The sequence below is a fragment of the Phyllostomus hastatus genome, unplaced genomic scaffold (assembly GCF_019186645.2).
Source record: "Phyllostomus hastatus isolate PE091 unplaced genomic scaffold, TTU_PhHast_1.1 phas_contig_80, whole genome shotgun sequence".
Taxonomy (NCBI): Eukaryota; Metazoa; Chordata; class Mammalia; order Chiroptera; family Phyllostomidae; genus Phyllostomus; species Phyllostomus hastatus.
This window is the reverse complement of record NW_025333960.1, coordinates 5,655,353-5,674,960: the sequence shown is the minus strand read 5'-3', so window position 1 is coordinate 5,674,960 and position 19,608 is coordinate 5,655,353. Positions and strand designations below refer to the sequence as shown.

Here is a 19,608-nt window from a genome sequence, read left to right as displayed (position 1 = left end):
GCCTTCATGTCTGTTTACAGCAGCCTTCTGGAGATGGTGAAGAAGAAAGATATAAAAAACCTAGATTCACAATGACACTGCTGAGCCACTGCACCAGCCCTGGACTATTGATCTGGTATTATAACCACCATATTCTCCCCTCAACTGAAAAAGAAAAAAGTTGTTGAATTATGTTTGGGAACAGGCACACACATGATTCAGTTTTAATATTCACCATTAATAGAATAAACACTGGAGTTTTAAACATATCAAAGTTCACTTTAATGTACCAATCTAATTTCTGATTGAAGTAGACTATATATAGGCCAAGTCGATGTGATAAGACTCAACTGTTCTTATACCCCACAAGTGTAACTGAAGGAGTATAAATGAAATGTTCAGATTTTTCCTAAAAAGAGTCAAAAGTTTAAGTTTGAAAACCACAGTTCTAGGATACTGACATTAGCTTACTCCTGTTAGTGGAAACAATACAAAAGTAAACAAACCTAAAATTAGCTCATAAGAAACTCTTACCAGAACAAGACAGGTATCGACTAGAGCAAAGGTGCCTGACCGTCCAATGCCTGCGCTACAGTGGATCACTGCAGGCCCATGTTCAGGATTCAAGGAGCCAGATTCTCTCACTTTAAATAAGAAATTGAGAAATGAAGCTGGTGATTCAGGGACTCCAAAATCTGGCCAGGTAGTATAATGAAAGTGAGATATTGTTCTGGTTTCACCACTCTAAAATGTAAAAATCAAGGGGAAAAAGTTAGTTCTATTTTTTTTCTTTGAAAAAACTACTTCAGAATTATTAAGTGCTTTGTGTAATGCTTTTAATCCTATGGACTTTTTATACCATGATTTTTCCTTTGGTTTTTGATAATCACCTACACAAGTTTGGAAAGATTTTCTTTAGGAGAATTTAGAATATATGAATAATAGTTAACACATTATTTTGCAGGTGTGTTCTAAGCTTTTTATGTATTAATCATATAACAATCCTATTTAGAAGCCATTCTACAGATGAGAAAACTGAAGCAAAAAAGGTTAAATAATTTATCCAAGGTCACGCATTTAGAAAATGACAGTCAGAATTTGAAGCAGCAGTCCAGTGTAGCACTTAAGTTCTTAACCACTAAACTATACCATATATGCTGCCAATACTTTAATTCATACTTGATGATGAGTGGATTCTTTTTTATTCTATTTTTTAAAATGTCTACCAGTGTAAGTTTACATTCTTTAATGGTCTTCTTTTTAAGAATTCCAAAATTTTTTTAGATATAATTTTTCCCATTCTATAAATCATCTTTTATATTGTGTTACACTGGCATAGAGGAACAACTCAAGAATTTAAAAAATCTTCTAATTGCTGCTTTTCCCCATGATAATAATTTCTATCCCTAAAATTGTTTATATGCTTTTGCTGATACGCTAAATGATTTACCAACATGCTAAATGTTTCCTATCTCTTAAAGCCTGCTGGGCATTCACTATCACTTCCTGGATAGTCCTGATGATCTTATATATCTGACTTACTCCTTATGAAAATGTTCCTTAGTTTTTGCTAATTGCCTTTTGCCCTAAGGAGCACTTTTGTGCCTTATACTAATTTCTGTAAATGAACATGTCTTTGCATAATTTTTCAGTTTCATTATAAGGCATTTTGGAGGAAGAAGCCATAGAATTAACATTAAAAAACATAGTATTTTTAAGGGTTAACAGCCAAACATTATTATAGAACCTGCTTCCAATATAAATTTTCAAAATTAAAGTCAGTTTTCACTTTTAAAAAATAAAAGATCCCTCTTTTCAGTAGAAATTAAGAGTCTAAGTGTCAGACTAAATTATATTGGGCACAGCACTGATAAAGCAGTAAAGAAATTTAAAAAAAAGTTTAATTATATAGTTTGTGATTAATTCTTCTAAATATCCAGCTTTCATAATTCCAAATATACCATGGTCAATAGGTTCTCAATATACTGGGGTACTAGATTTTTTTTTATTACTAAAATGATCATTCTTGTTACTAGACTTCAAAACATTTCCATACTAAGTATTGTAAGTGAAGAAAGCCACACTCCAAAAAATATATACTGTATGATTCCACTTACATAACAGTCTGGAAAAGACAAAATTATAGGAATTGAAGCCAACTCAGTGGTTTCAAGGAGCTGGGAGTAGGGTATAGCACTGTTTGTACATAGGCAGCCTAAGAAAATGGGTGGTGCTAGAAATGTAGGTAGTGCTAGAACTGATCTTTATCTTGATAGGGGTGAAGCATTATAAAACTGAATGCACTGTCAAAATTCTAAGATTTGTATACCAAAATCACTGTATTTTACTGTATGTAAAAAAGGAAATTAAATTTACTGTACTAAAAAAAGGTATTTAAAATATTCCAAATTAAGAAGGCTCTTACAAAGTTAAAATTGGACAGGTGAAAACCTGATAATTCCCTGCTGTGGTCATCACCTACCATGCAGTGCTGGCTGTGCACAGCAGGGCCAGACTATCCATTTGCATGTGGACCCTGCTTGCATAGGAGCTGTGCTCCTTATGGTGTGGCCTAGTGTTTCTAAGTGATTGTATGTTCAATTATTATATCACCTCCTGGCACCAAACCTATGGTTACCTCACAGTCCTGAACAACTGTTTGCTTTTTCTTTGCTTGTATGATTTTGGCTCAAGACTACTGACCCCCTGTTCAATTTTTTCAAATTCAAGCCATACTGTCTGGGTTATTCAAAGACAGTTCCCAGAAATGCTCACAACTATTTGTATGATATAGTGTTTGTATGATGCTGACTAATGGATTTTTGAAAATCGGTCTTTTTCTTCTCTATCAGAACAGACTAAAAAACTCCATTATTAATTTACTCTTACTGAAAAAAAGATTAAAAAAGCAACAGCTCACAAAATCATATAAATCCCAAAAGACCACCTAAAGCAGTAAGAGCCTGATGTTACTCTGTGGTATAAAAGAAATGTTTATATGAATTATTAGACAGACCCCTTTTCCCTCTTTTTCATGTGGGGAAAAAAAGGCTTGCCAAAGGATAGAGAGCTAAAACAAAATTCATCTTCATTCCAAACAAGCTCTACATTTAGACTTTAGAATATCTGACAATCTCCTTGTATGAAAACTGTTAAAGCACCCTTTCCTTCTCCTAAGTCACCAAGTTACACAGTTTTCCCTCAGCAATGCTCAGGCGGTCCCTCCCAGCCCTTTCTCACAATTGTACCACACACACACACACACACACACACACACACACACCTAATTTGCACCCACAACTGCTTAGTTGTCCCTTCTCCAGCTGCTCTGTACACACCTGCCCAATTCTCTTTGTACAATGTTGTATTATGTAAACCACACTCTACCCAAAGATGTCAAGTAGTTCACTGTTCATTTTAAGGCAAAAATCTCATTTACATTTTTTGAAGAATTTTAAATTTAAAGTTTTTGAATAAAGATATCAAACTCATTATACAGGGTAGGCAAAAGTAGGTTTACAGTTGTTCATATGAAAAATAGAATAATTAATAATAATAATACAAAAATAAACTGTTTCCTGACCTCCCAATTGTAAATCTACTGTTGCCCCACCCTGTAAATGGAGGACAGAAAGATAATCTGAGCTAAACGGTTATAAGACAATGGGGAGCTGTTAGGCTTATTGCAATGGCAATTTAAATGTATGCTGTCAAAAGCCATTCAAATTAACTATTATTTTCATCATCAGTATACATATTTTCTAATTAATATAAAAATCTATGCAGCTCTATGGGTCCAGGCCTAATTATTTTTACACTTCTAGGCATATATAGAAGATACCAAGATTATGTTTCCAGAAGACTTCTATATGCCCCAATTTCATCATCTGTAGATAGGGTTAAAAATAGTACTTACCTTAGAAGGCTATTATGAGGAATAAATGAAATAATGAATGCAAAATACCTAATGTATATTTGCACATGATAAAGCTTAATAGATACTGGCTATTTCTGAAACTATTATACTCACTAATTTATGATAGCCCCTAACAATTTCCAATCATTTTAAAACTCTCCATATTTTCAATCTCTTCACTTAATATTCCCTCTGCACCTGAAGATTAGCAAAGTTTGTTAACATTACCTCCTAAATATATATTTAATATATCAAATCTGTACCCTCGTGGTCACTGCCTTAGTTCAGGCTCTCATCATTATTGCCAGGATCACTATATACTCCATGTTAAATATTTGGCTACTTTTATTTTTAATGAGTAATATTTTTAAGTCTATCTTATTGGTTATGCTAGTAGTTTTCCCAGGTTTTTTTCTCCCCTTTATTTCCCCTCCACCCTTCACCCCCCAACTCCCCAGCATTCCCCCCACCCCTGCCCACTTAGTTCATGTCTATGGGTTGTACATATAAGTTCTTTGACCTCTCTGTTTCCCATAACATTCTTAACCTCCCTGTCTGTGGGTATCAATTATGCTTCTTATGGCTATCAATTATGCTTCTTATTCCCTGTACCTTTCCCCTTCCAAATTCTTCTCTTCCCTAGCCCCACTGAAAATCCTCTATATGATCTCTGTTTCTCTGGTTCTGTTCCTGCTCTGGTTGTTTCCTTAGTTTCTGTTTTTGCTTTTTAGGTTCAGTTGTTGATAGTTGTGAACTTGTTGTCATTATGCTGTTCACAGAAACTTCTTCCATTTCTTATAGAAGTCCCTTTAACCTTTCATATAATAAGGGCTTGGTAATGAGGAACTCCTTTAACTTTACCTTATCTGGGAAGCATTTTATTTGCCCTTCCATTGTAAATTAAAGCTTTGCTGGACAGAATAATCTTAGATGTAGGTCTTTGCACTTCATGACTTCAAATACCTCTTTCCAGTCCATTCTTGCCTGTAGGGTTTCTTTGGAGAAGTCAGCTGATAGTCTTATGGGAAGTCCTTTGTGGCTAACTCTCTCCTTTCCTCTTGATGGTTTTAAGATTCTGTCTTTATCTTTAATCTTGGGTAACTTAATGATGATGTGCCTTGGTGTGTTCCTCCTTGGGTCCAATTTCTTTGGGACTCTCTGGGCTTCCTGGAACTCTATTTCCTTTGGCAGGTTGGGGAAATTTTCCTTTATTATTTGTTCAAATAAGTTTTCAACTTCTTGTTCTTCTCCTTCTGGTACCCCTATGATTCTGATCTGAGAGCACTTAAAGTTGTCCCAGAAGTTCCTAAGCCTCTACTCCCTTTTTTTTTTTTTGAATTCTTGTTTCTTCATTCCACTACAGTTGGATGTTTATTTCTTCCTTTTGTTCCAAATTGTTGATTTGTGTCCTGGTTTCCTTCCCTGCACTGTTGGTTCCTTGTATATTCTGCTTTATTTCACTTTGGGTAGCCTTCCTTTCTTCCTTCATTCTGCCACTGAGCTGAAGCAGTTCTGTGAGCATCCTGATTACTAAGTGTTTTGAACTTTGCACCCAATTGGTTGGCTATCTCCCCATCACTTAGCTCTTTTTCTGGAGTTTTGATCTGTTCTTTCATTTGGGCCATGTTTCTTTGTCTTGGCACTCCTGTATGTTGTAAAGGGGAAGGGCCTTAGTTTTTTGCCAGTGCAGGGCTACCCTCTTTGCTGCTGTTGTGGCACTGTCTCTGGGGGAAGGGTGAGAGAGGGAACAATGCCACTCACTTGCTCTACTCCAGCCCTACTTTCCAACAAACTCTCTCCTGTGAGACTGGGAGTTTCTCCCGCCATGGCAACCCCTGCAGTAGTTTATAGCAAACTTTGAGTCTTTAGTGTCCTGTTCAGCCAGCCATGCCTTGCCCGCACAGTCTATAGCCTTGCCATGCATCCTCTCCTCTCAGGGGCTTGCCTCCCATCTTCGCCCCTCCTACAGGTCTGGGTGAATGTTTCTTTAACTCCTTGGCTGTTGGGGTTCCATACAGTTTGATTTTCTGTCACTTCTTATTTATTGTTTTTAGATTGGTTGTTTTTTATCCTTATTTTGGTTGTGCAAGGAAGCAAAGTGTTTCTACCTATGCCTCCATCTTGGCCGGAACCCCCCTCGTTACTTTTATTTTAAAAGATTAATAGAACTCACCAGATCTATAGGAGAGGAGAGTGACAGGATAGTTAGGAACAGGGATTTCATTCTAAGCAAAGAAAAGCAATATGCAGAGGTATGAGCCCCCAAGTAAAAACCTATGTGAGAAGAGTTAAGTCATTTAGCAAGAAGGAATCTTGAGTCCCTAAAGGAGATGAGGTACAGAAGGAAGCAAGGACTCAGCTGGGCTGGGCCACGGACTTCTGAAAGGGCAATGGAAAGTTTTTAGAGCAAGGTGGAAGAATCATGCCTGTTTGAAAATAGCCACTCAGTTGTAGTATGGTTAACAATGTACTCAGTGCAACAAAAGAGAAGAGTTCAAAGGTAACAGATAAGAACCTTGCCCATGGGGAGTTAAAAACCTTGTTATATAAAGTCAAAATATATATACACAGAAGTAGTGAATGAGCCAGTAAAGTGGTAAAATTTAAATTAAGGAGAGAAACTCTTAGCTGATAAAAATGAATGCATCACAGATATATCCTGAGACCTCAGTAAAAAATGGGGCACAAGTGGTAGTGCCTGAAAGATTGGTAGGCTATAAGTAGGAAGAGAAGAGACCAGGACATTCCAGGAGAGATAAACCTTTAAGCTATTTTGACTCAAGTCCCAGCTAAACATCATAATTAGACACTCATCTGTTTGGGACAAATCTACAGAGAGAAATAGAAGGCTGGCTGTCAATATTACAAGTGTATTTCTGGAATAAGTTGGCCAACAATATTATGGAAAATAGTGAAGGACAACTATAAAGAAAAAAATGAAAGATAAATAAGCACACTAGATGACCTTGTACTTTAAAAGCCCCTCAAAACTATCTTCATAGCTTAAGCCACAGCTTTAAAAGCAAACACTTTAAAAGCAAAAATTCAATCTCTTCATTCAAGAGCAAAAGTTTAAATTCAGCTCTAATCAAGACACTGTAAAAATACTACTGGTATGTAGTTTTACTGCTCCATTAGACAAGAGATCTATAAAAAAGCAGGGCCTGCACAGACAGCTCTGGACCTGGATCTGTTAATAGATATAAGCCAGACTCCTTTAGAAGCCAACTGGTTCTCTGCAGCTCAGGAATCTCAACAAAGATCTGCTGGCGAGATTGGCTATCACTCCCCTACTTCATCACCTGTCACTCTCTCATTATTTCCTTCTCCCTCAACTTGATCTTTTCAAGTGTCCTTGCTCCTGCAGTTGTTTCCAATTCATTAATACTACAAAGAAAACCGATATAGACAACTAAAGCTAATAACTGTGGATCCTACACCGAATTTTAGGTACTGTTATATAGTATTAATTCGCTTAATTCTTATAACAAACCCCTTAGGATAGGTACACATCATTATCTTCATTTTGTAGATGAGAAAACTGAGGTACAGAGGTTAAGTAACGAGACCAATCACACAGCAAGGAACAGCTGAGCTCAGCTGGGATTTAAACTCAGGCAATCTGGTTCCAGAGTCTAAATAATTAACCAAATGCAATTCTGCCTCTCCAACTGAAATATGACTTTATTCTTCTAACATTCCTAGTGCTTACTAAAGGTTGTAAAATAGAATATAAACAAACTGTTGCCATTTAATTATGGTAGACTCTGAACCCAGGCCAGTAAGAAATCACACAGTTGCTAACAACTGAAACATAGTGGTTGGCCAGCTCACATGGTGATTTCATTTAGAAAGATGCTTAAGAACCAAGAATCCTCCTTTACAACAATTAGCATCTTTTTTCAAAAGACTCTATGTCATTAGACTCTATGTCTAATAACTCTATGTCTAATAACTTTATGTCATTAGAAGTTAGGAGATCTGGATTTGAGTTCTGATCTGTCACTTATTAGCTGAGTAATCTATTCATAGAAAAAAATCCTAGAACCTAATGGATTTTAGTTTTGTTTTTTCTTTTAAATATGAAATACAGGGATATTAAAAAATATTTATTCTATCCACATTCCAGAAAGACTGTGGATCAAATGGCATATATGTGAAAGCACTTTGCAAACTAATAAACAAAATACAAGTCATTCCACCTTATTATTTGAGATATAATCAATTTTTAATTAGGTTTCAAAAACAGAGAAAGACATCTATGCCCTTCTCCATTTTAATGCCACAAGTAGATGAGGTACCTGGGATAAATACCAAGAGAAGACAATGCAGAGAACCAGAAGAAGTTCATGCAAATGAAGTTCTGTTTCTGGAAATAATGCCATACAATCAAATAGCTGTTGATGTGTGTCAATATATCTTAAGGCATATGTAAATGCAATAGTTGGTGCAGAATAAACATGGTAAAGGAAATTTATAAATAAGTATAAGCCTGGTAATCCCCACCCCTGAGCCTCCTTAGATGACCTAAAAGAGATCACATAATAAACTTGGTTATGGATGTCATGAGTAGCTGGACCTGGGCCTTAAGCACATAGTATGCACCCGTGCTTACAGTATGCAATAAAAACAGGTGTTCCAAGAGATCAATCATAAAAGGTATTTTTAAGTATCAAAAAATACTTTTATGTATATCCCTTCTGTTCTCTACAAAACTTTATTTTTTGTTAATAATTGTGTTAATGAATTAATCTACTTAATGGTAAGTAAAACAGTATCTCACTTTATAAAGTGACTAGATACATTCTAAAAGTCATTTTATGGCAAACATTTTCCTATTTTCTAGTTTTTTTTAGTTTCTAATTGCATATCAGAATCACTATCATTTCATATTTGGTATTTATTCTAACCGTAACACAAAGAATGCAAAAGAAGTAAGTGGAACAATGGGGAGAAAGGTCTTGATCCCCAGCTTGACAACAGCAGGCTCACAATCCACCATTTATATGTATCTCAACCAAGTACCAAGGAACAATTCTTATATTTCTGGGAAAAATCAAGTATATTCTTGAGAATACAAGCTCAATTTATTTCACCATGTTGCCCAATTCAATCATGACAAATTTGTGTGGTGAATCACTTGAATTAGCAACATTCCAGTAAGTTATTTTCTTAAATAGCTTGCTACTCTGAATAGTAAGTACCAACAGCTATTGCTTATTGGCTGCCTGCACTGCATCAGATGCTCTGCATGCATACGTTCACTGGATCTCCATAACAGTCCTGAAAAGGAGGCATTATAATCAAAAGATATGCGCTGCTCCAAACTTCAAATCTAATAGCAAAGGACACCTGGAAAACTAATATAATATTGTTGTCAACTATAATTTTCAAAAAATCGAATAAAAATAATTCTTAAAATCGTCACATAAAATTCAATCTTTGGGGCATGAAAAATCTTACATTGATATTTTCTAATTGCAGTAGATGTACTGTATAATACGACTTCACATCTTCTGATAAGAACTTCACACTGAATCCTGTTTCTTTAAACAGCATCTCTTGGTCGTCTTTTGTTGGCCAATACTGTGCACATTTAACCTAAATTTAAGAATATGTGTATATATATTTTTAGTATATAGACATTATGAAACCATAAGAATTGGAAAATAAAAACAAACCATACATATACATGCTATTGTTTTCAACTACTCAAATCTAAGAACAGTCACACTATATTTGATGTTTAATCTATTTTAACTGGATGGGCATTTTATAAGAGCAGGTTTGTAAAATTTTCCTATAACTTATACACTAAAAAAGCCATAAGCAGATATAATGTTAATAAAATAAAAATGAATTTGTCATTTCTAAAGGATGATAACCTACAGTTTAACAGCATACTGGTATTTACTTTGTTTCCAAAAGTATCAAACTCTTGCAAGAATCTTATATTCCAAAAATATTTTAAAAGGCTCTATTTTACAAATATTTTTCATAAATACCTATAAATCTGCTATTAAATACTACATATCTAGAAATAACACTGTGTTATTTACTTACTAAGTCAGGGAAGAGAATTAGAAGATAAGCCCACTTCACCTGCAGTTGTTACATTTTGGCTGAACTACTAATATAAAATTTATTTGTGGCAATACTAAGTATCTTCTGAAAAGCCAAATTATGGAGCTAGTAGACTGAGGCAAAGTAAGATAAGAGTCATTTCATTAATAGAACACAAAAGAAGACTAATTAAACTAAAAGGAATTGCCCTGGCTGGTGTGGCTCAATGGATTGAGTGCTGGAATGCAAACCAAAGGGTCACCAGTTCAATTCCCAGTCAGGGAACATGCCTGGGTTGCAGGCCAGGTCCCTAGCAGGGGGTGCATGAGAGGCAACCACACATTGATGTTTCTCTCCTCTTTCTCCCTTCCTTCCCCTTTCTCCAAAAATAAATAAATAAAATCTTAAAAGGAACAGAGGTGTGAATAAATGGAACAGATAACATATTAACAGGAAAAGGAAAAATCTTTTAAAAAAATGAAGAGTAGCAAATAGAATTAGAAAGACATTGTATCAAATATAAAAACAGGCAAAGAGCCCTGGCTGGTGTGGCTCAGTGGATTGAGCGCCATCCTGCGAACCAATGGGCTGCTGGTTCAATTCCCGGTCAGGGCATATGCCTGGCGCATTCAAGAGGAAACCACACATTGATGTTTCTTCCCGCCTCCCCCTTTCCTCTCTCTCTGAAAATAAGTAAACAGAATCTTTAAAAAAAATAGGCAAAGAAAATCTAAGATATGTATAATAGGAAGACCCAAAGAACACCAAAGCAAGCAAGGTAACAATAAATACTGAAAGTATGATTCAATAACTTTTTCTTTAAAAAAGGAAAACAATATATCAAATCACATACTGAAAGTGTACACTATGCCCCTGGAGAAACTGACCCAGAATGACCAACACTAAGACATAGTTCGGTAAAATTAACAGAGTCTAGAGTTTTTAAAAAAGTGATTTATTTAAAAAAAAAGATTTCCTCTTGACTTAGACAGTAGTTTGTAATGCCAGAAAGAAATGGAATAACATGTTTAAGATGACCAAAGAAAAGCAAATGTAACCACTTTTAAGGAACTAAGTTCCTTAGTGGTTAAATTTAAAAATCCTGTTACTTTAATCTTTAATAAAATTTCCAAGATTCTGATAAAAAATGTAAAAATTCTAATAAAGCCTAGGTAGTCCCAACTTCTATGTATACTACTAGCTCGTATTTGTTCCATTATATTTATATCTTGGAGGACCATTGTCTGCAATTGTTACTTACATATTAAAAGTACGAAAGGAGGGTCAAAAGGCAGAAAACTGTACTTGAACAATAATTTTTAAACAAAGTATGAAAGGAAAAGGATTCATTAGTTTTTCAGGTCAGAAACACCTTGACTACTATCCTTCAGTAATTAAATACCAAAAGTTATGAATAAATATCCCAAAAGAAATATGAAAATATTTATAAGCTAATGATCACAAGCAGTACACTAAGTTGTAAATATTAAGTATTACTCACCGATTCTTTCTCCACAACTCTGTTTAGCATGACAACTGCTTTCGTCTTTTGCTGCCAAACCATGAGCCAAAAATGACAACCTGTATTAGGAAGTGGGCCCTGTAAGAACAGCCAAGAAAAAGTATGTAAGAGACAGTGATGGAGCAAAGTTCAAGGAAACTCCTTCAAGTATGGTTCTGGTTTGAGAAAAATGTACTGATCATAATTAGCTAATCAAGACTTTAAATCCACTTGAATAAAAAAAAATGTCTGTACTAGTTAGGATTATCAGTTATAAATAATCAAAACTGACTTTTATTCACTTAGGCAGAAAAGGAATTCTTTAGGTTAGCAGGTCACTTTCAGAGTTGACAACTAGAGAACCAAGCTTGGGCAGAAACAAATGTCAAGGCAAGATTCTACCCAAAGAAGAGTCAGCCTGGGTTGTGCAACACTCCTGATACTGTCAGGTCTACCACCTTGCTTTGCTAGCATTGCCATACAAAGATGGCTGTAGTACTCACACAAAACCTGAAGCAAACCAGAGCCAAAATCACAAGTGGGAATACCTGACTGCCCGAGAGTCATGTTCTACTTGAAAAGGAGGTAGGCAAAGGAAATTTCTGTCCCCTTCAGCTTCCACAGCAGAAAGAGAGGAGGCCCTGCCTCCCATAGATCAGGGCAGTCCAGAAAAGAGGAAGTTTGTGCTAACACTGGCCAGCCAGCCAACAAAAGATTTGCAGAAAAAGCAGAAATATCAAAGTACCTGAACCACAATAAAACTATTAAACTACAAAACCACAGCATGTGACCTCAACAGCAGACTTAAAGGGGCAATGATTCATATTACAATATTGCCATGAGAAAAAAATATCATTGTAATATGTACTTCCAATTATCTTCACATTGTGTTTAATGGTAACATAGGGCAGAAAAAAGGGCAAATAAGAGATGAAAGGCCATGACCAAATTATAACTAATTTCAAATAAGTGAAGGTTAAAATAAATGAGGTTTTAATGTACCTAAAGCAACTCAGCATGCAGTCACCTCATAGGGCAATGTGGTAGAGTGTTAAGTTAGAGGCACAATGAGGACTGGGGGGTCAGGTCAGCCTGGAGCTTCAGCTCTAAAAGTAAAATGGGTAATTCAAATGATACCGGACTGAAAGCATCTTTAAGAAAACTGTATCCCCTGGTATGTAGCAAATGCTCTTAAATATTATTTTAATTAATAAAACCTAAGCTTCTAGACTTCCGGCAAGATGCAGGCATAGGTGGACGCACCATACCTTCACACACAACCAAGATTAGAACAACAACAATTTAGAGGCAGAATAACACCTAGAACTGACAGAGAATTTATCTGAATGGAAGTCGGACAGCCAAGAAATTGAAGTAGACCCGTTCATCCAGATCGGTAGGAGGGGCAGAGATGAGCAGTAGCCAGGCGCGGGTCGTGGAGCAAGGAAAACAGGGAGAACTGGGTGCATAAGGCAACTGGGAGCATGTAAGCCATCCAGAGGGTGCGCAAGATCGCAGCGGGTGGACCATGAGTATGCAAGCGGCAACTGGCGGACCCAGTGAGGCTACGATTGTGAACCAGGTCAGAGCGCGCAACCCAGGATCCCAGGGAAGGGGCTGAGATCCCAGGAGCACGGAGATACCGCCATTGTTCCCTCCCACTCCTGCCCCTGCCCCCACATACAACGTCACAATCTAGCGACTGGGGTGCCCAGCCCTGGTGAACACCTAAGGCTCCACCCCTCACTGTAACAGATGCTACAAGTCTCAAACAGAAAAACAGATCAATGCCCCAGGGCTCATCCTTCTGAGCGACCAAGAGATAGCCAATCTATCAGATGCACAGTTCAAAACACTGGTGATCAGGAAGCTCACAGAATTGGTTGATTTTGGGCACAAATTAGATGAAAAAATGCAGGTTACCATAACAGAGATGAAGGAAGATGCACGGAGAACCAATAGCGATGGGAAGGAAACTGGGACTCAAAACAATAGAGTGGACCAGAAGGAAGAAAAAAAAACCGATCAGGAAATAATGAAGAAATAAGAATTCAAAAAAACCCGAGAAGCTTAGGAACCTCCAGGACATCTTTAAACATTCCAATATCCGAATTATAGGGGTACCAGAAGGGGAAGAGGAAAAGCAACAGATTGAGCATGTATTTGAACAAATAATAAAGAACTTCCCCAGTCGGGCAAAGGAAATAGACTTCCAGGAAATCCAGGAAGCTCAGAGAGCCCCAAAGAAGTTGGACCCAAGAAGAAACACACCAAGGCACATCATAATTACATTAGCCAAGGTAAAAATGAAGGAGAGAATCCTAGAAGCAGCAAGAGATAAGGGGACAGTAACCTACAAAGGAGTTCCCATCAGACTGTCAGTTTTCTCAAAAGAGACCTTACAAGCAAGAAGGGTCTGGAAAGAAGTATTCCAAGTCATGAAAGAAAAGGACCTATATCCCAGATTACTCTATCCAGCAAAGCTTTCATTTAGAATGGAAGGGCAGATAAAGTGCTTCTCAGATAAGGTCAAGTTAGAGGAGTTCATCACCACCAAGCCCTTATTTATGAAATGTGAAAGGGACTTATCTAAGAAAAGAAGATAAAGAAAAAACATGTATAGTAAAAGGACAGCAAACTCACAATTATTAACAATCACACCTAAAGCAAAACCAAAAGAAACTAAGCAAACAACTAGAACAGGAACAGAACCACAGAAAGGGAGATCACATGGAGGGTTATCAACAGGGGAGAAGGAGAGAGGGGGAAAAGGTACAGAGAATAAGTAGCATAGATTGTAGGTTGAAAATAGATAGGGGGAGGGTAAGAATAGTATGGGAAATGTAGAAGGTAAAGAATTTGTAAGTATGCACATGGACATGACTAAAGGGGGGATATGGGTGGGAGAGGGTATATAGGGTGGAGGGGAGTGAAGGGGGAAAATGGGACAACTGTAATAGCATAATCAATAAAATATATTTAAAAAAAACCCCTAAGCTTCTAAGTTATTAAAATAATAGAAATCTAGTAAGAATCCTGAGAAACTGCAACCTAATGTTTAAAGCTACTTTTCTCATTCAACACATACTATTTATTACTTGATGTACTTCTAAAACAAAACAGACACTGTAAAAGTAAAAACAGCAATGAGTAAATACCCAGTAAAATAAATACCTTTTCTTTCATCTAGAAAAAAATGGATATATCAATCCACCAATGAAGTCATTCCTTAGTGTGTACACTGAGAATGTGGGGACAAGGGTTTAAGTCTCAGCTCTTCCATTTACCAGCAATACTACCAACTTTCTTCTGCAAAATAGAGATTTATACCAAGAGACTGATATTTTTTTTAATTCATAAAACTCAGGGGAAAGGATAATAAAAAAAGGAACAAAGGACAATCAGAACAGGGGAAGTTTTAATAAACATTTACCATCTCTAGTTTTCTCTATCCTTTGAAATACTTTCTGAGTATGTTCTCTTTCCAAAGTACAAGGTACAAGGACAAGAGCAGTCTCAGACTTCAAAGAGCTTACAACGGAGATGAAGAGAAGTACTTGTCCTACTAATTGAAATACATCAAGTGCCATAAGAGCAAGAGGTAAACTCTCTGAGCTTTGGGAATAGGAAGGATATTACATCAGAGCCTTGAACATAAGGAGGGCACTGACTGAGAGAGGGGGTCAGGGTCCATTCCAAGAATAAGGTGAGGCATGTGCGTGTTTAGGACATATCTGAGAAAAGACAAATAGATCAATGAAGGCAAAGGGGAGGTGTGCAGTAAAAAACTACACCTGCAGAGTAGTAAAGGGTCCTCCATTCAGGAAATAGCCACCAAATTTGTTTTAAAGAGTGATATGATCAGATTTGTATGTTATAAAAATAATTCTAGTGGCATTATTAAATATGGATTAGAAAGGGAAGGGCTGATGACATGGAAATAAGTTAAAAAAAGCTACTGCATCAGATCAAAAAAAGTTTAAGAGAGGTCTAGAAAAGGGCAGAGGCAGAAAATGAAAGGAAATGATCCAGATGATGAGGATAGCTTTAACCCAGACGAGAAAAATAGAAAAAATGGTAAAATTTTTTTTAAAAGGTTTGGTTAAAAAAACCCCAACAAGTTAGATATAGAAAATGGGGAATTTGTGATGTCAATGAGTCATGTGGGTAAAAATATCAAGTGGAGAACTAGAATATAGGGGAGGAATTCAGAGAAGAAGAAAAATCTGAAGACAAGCTTCTGAGTTCTCGTGCTCCAAATGAACAAAGGGGCTCTGTCGAGAGACACACAGAAACAGTTCAACAGAGACGGGAGATTTAAACATAATCACTATAGTATTAATCAGACATTTTCTTTATCCTGATGAAATTTAAGCATTTTACAAAAGGATTATTATTACTACTATACTAATAAAAGCAATAACAAATTCTACAACATACAATCCATGGAGTGCTTACCATAGTATCAGGTACTATATGAATTTCTCTCAACATCATTCTACAGACAATATAAGTACATATCAATAACAGAGACATATAGGATTGAGGAGTTAAGTAACTTTTCCAAGGCTGCATAGTAATTTTAAAATAGTAGAGTTGAATGATTAATGAGTTTAAATCATGGATCCTGTGGAGATCATGTGGTTTTAAATTCTGCTCTCATCTAGTTGTATGACCTTGATAAAGTTATTTAATGTCATTGGGTCTTTTTAGATTATTTTTCATGTATAACATAAAGACTACTGTTTAGATTATTTTTCATATATAACATAAAGAATACTGTTATTATGGTATTTATCACAAAGACTAAAGATAATATCAGTATTTATCCTGAGGCTAAAATTATACAAAACATAAAAATATTAAAAAATGTTACAGAATTACTGTTATTAATTTTACTTCCCACTAGGATATAAAGTTCATAATGGCAGGGTTTTTATTAATGTCTCTTTTATTTGAACAATGTCTGCTACAAACTATGTACTCAATCAATAAATCTTCATTGGATGAATGAATTTGCTGGGACCAGGATTTGAGCATGGATCCTGTAAATTCAGAGTCAACACTCTCTCTCTCAAGATACAAAGATTGAAAATACGGTGCCTGAGTGCTGAAGGTCATGTGTTTAGGCTGAGGTGGGTAAAAAAACCTAAATCAGAATCTTGAGAAACACCTACGTTTTTATGGACCAGGATGAGAAAATAAATAAATAGATAAATGAGACTAGCAAAAAACAGAGAGGGTTGTGATAAGGATCCAGACAAGAAAAAGCTAATGGACTTCATTACTAGCATTACCAAAAATGCCAAAGGAACTTTAAGAAGATAAAACATATAAATAATAAAATGGTAATAACTATACACCTATCAATAATCACTTTTATTGTAGAAGGAGTAAATGCTCCAATCAAAATGCAAAAGGTAGTTGAATGGATAGGAAAACAAGTCCCATATATATTCTCTCTACTAGATCTGCTTCAAACTGAAAGATGCACGAAGACAGAAAGTAAAAGGATGGGAAATGATACTTCTGGCAAATGAAAATAAAAGGAATAAAGCTGGCACCCAGGCTGGTGTGGCTCAATGGATTGAATGCTGGCCTGTGACTGAAGGTCTCCAGTTGGATTCACAAGCAGGGCACACACCTGGATTGCGGGCCAGGACCCCATCTGGGGGCGTGCATGAGGCAACCAATTGAACATCATTTCTCTCACACATCAATGTTTCTCTCTGTCCCCAAAATAAATACAAAATACTTTTTGAAAAGAAATAAAGAAAAACAAAGCTGGGTTACCAATACCTGGTATCAGATGAAATAGATTTTAAAATAAAGGCTATAACAAGAGAAAAGCAATCCTACTTCTGGTTATCCAAAGAAACCCAAAACACTGAATTGAAAAGACACAGGCATCTTTATGTTCATCGCAGCATTCTTTACAATAGCCAAGATATGGAAGCAATCTAAGTGTAAAATATGTAATCCAATCTAAGACGAATAAAGAAGATGTGATACTAAATACAATGGAATATCACTCAGTCATAAAGAAGTATGAAATCTTGCCATTTGCAACAACATGGATGGACCTGGAGGGTATTATGCTAAGTGAAATAAGTCACAGAAAGACAAATACCATATAATTTCACTTATATGTGTAATCTAAAAAACAAAATAAATGAACAAATAGAACAGAAACAAACTCATAGATACAGAGAACATTTTGATGACTGTCAGATGGAAAGGTGGTTAGGGGAAATGGGTGCAAAAAGGAGAAAGGATTGAGATGTACAAATTGCTGGTTATAAAAACAGTCACAGGGATGTAAAATATAGCATGGTCAATAATATTGTAATAACCATGTATGTTATCAGATGGGCACTAGATTTATTGGGCGATCACTTTATATGTTATATAAATATCTAATCACTATGTGGTATACCTGAAATAATATAATACTGTATTTTAACTGTAATACATGACAATAAAATAATTTTTAAGTCTTTCTAGGATAGTTATTCTTTTCTAATATTATAGTTTTTCCAATAGAAAGTAATTTTTTTTAACTCTAAAAATGAGTTATTAAAAATGTCATTAATGCTCATAGGAAAAACTTAAAATATTACAGAAAGGTAGAAAATGGCAAATAAAAGTCTCTACTCGTAATTCCCAGAAACTGGCTAGTGGGTTATATATAATTTATTTAGCCCAGTCCCTTATTGGTCATTTCAGTCCTATTATTCCTGGTCCTATGCTATTAAAATTAAAGTTGCAAGAAACATCCTCACACATATGTTTATGTCTGTATGCATTTGACTACTGAGTATTATACATTTTTAAGTCTCTGCTGTTCTGACAAGTAAAAAGTGGTGATTGCTGGTTTAAGTTTGTATCACCTTATTAGAAAAACTGAGGATCTTTTCATATGTATATTACCTACTTTTCTCTTTTCCTTTGAACTGTGAATTCGTGTTCTTTACCAGTTTTTCACAGATTACTTTTCCTTTTGTGTTTGATTTTCTGTTGTTTGAAGGAACTGTTTTACTTCAAGTAAAAGAAAGTAATTAATTTTAGTTTCCTGTGCATTAGAAATAGTCTAATAGCTTCTAGCTACATTCATTTTAACATCTTTTTACCATATTCTGATCCATATTGAGTTTTTTAAAAATCTCAGTATTCCCCTGCTGGTGTAGCTCAGTGGATTGAGCACTGGCTGTGAACCAAAGTGTCGCAGGTTCAATTCCCAGTCAGGGTACATGCCTGGGTTGCAGGCCATGACCCCCAGCAACCGCACATTGATGTTTCTCTCCCTCTCTCTCCCCTTCCCCTCTCTAAAAATAAATAAATAAAAAAATCTTTTAAAAATCTCAGTATTATGAATATACTACTTATCTCTGGGATATTTAAAAACCATTAACTTGAGGTAATTACATTACTATTAAAAAGGTCTCTGTTATTTGATAAACAAAGGGTAGTTGGTGCAGATAAATCAAAATAACTTCTGTTATCACAGAATAAAAGAAAAGCAGTACTTGGCCAATGTGCCAAGAAGTAATCAGGCAGAACACCAAAGGGAACTAACTGCCAGGCTTTCGGTTCTTTCCCTTAGCCAGTTCTATGGGCATCTGGTCTCAGTATCCCCACTCTTCCCTGAATAAAGGCCGGACACCATCTAGGGCATATCCATACTTGGGGGTGTCCAAACTTTTGGCATCTCTGGGCCACTCTGGAAGAAGAGTTGTCTTGGGCCATATATTAAATATACAAATACTAATGAAACAAAAAAAAACCCCCTCACAATGTTTTAAGTAAATTTATGATTTTGTGTTGGACCACATTCATAGCCATCCTGGGCCACCTGCAGTCCGTGGGCCATGGGTTGGACAACCCCATGCTAGCAAGGAGTACAGAAGAACTTTTCAAAGGGTCTCTGGTTATCATACAGGCTATCTGGAGAGAAGTGGAAGATTAACAAAGGCTTTGTATCAAGTATAATACAAAGAAGATAATTTGCCTGAAAGAACTGGCCTGAGCCATTTCATTAAAATTTTTTCCTTTACAGAATGTATAACATTAAAATTACCTTTACTTTTACTTTAAATATACAAACCTGAAAAATATTGTAATTTCTACAATTCATTACTAAGAAATAGAA

The 19,608-nt window shown here is 35.9% G+C and overlaps 1 protein-coding gene across 2 annotated transcripts in view; it reads right to left on the bottom strand.

Annotated features, from left to right (window-relative positions):
* Positions 1 to 19,608, bottom strand: part of PTPN2 (protein tyrosine phosphatase non-receptor type 2) — a 141,517-nt gene that overhangs the window by 33,666 nt on the left and 88,243 nt on the right. For both annotated transcript variants that reach the window (XM_045850108.1, XM_045850109.1), the window contains exons 4-6: positions 11,460 to 11,558; positions 9,359 to 9,496; positions 514 to 723 (exon numbers count right to left, since the gene is read on the bottom strand). In XM_045850108.1, the coding sequence (XP_045706064.1) occupies positions 514 to 723; positions 9,359 to 9,496; positions 11,460 to 11,558 (447 nt within the window). The remainder of the gene's footprint in view (positions 1 to 513; positions 724 to 9,358; positions 9,497 to 11,459; positions 11,559 to 19,608) is intronic.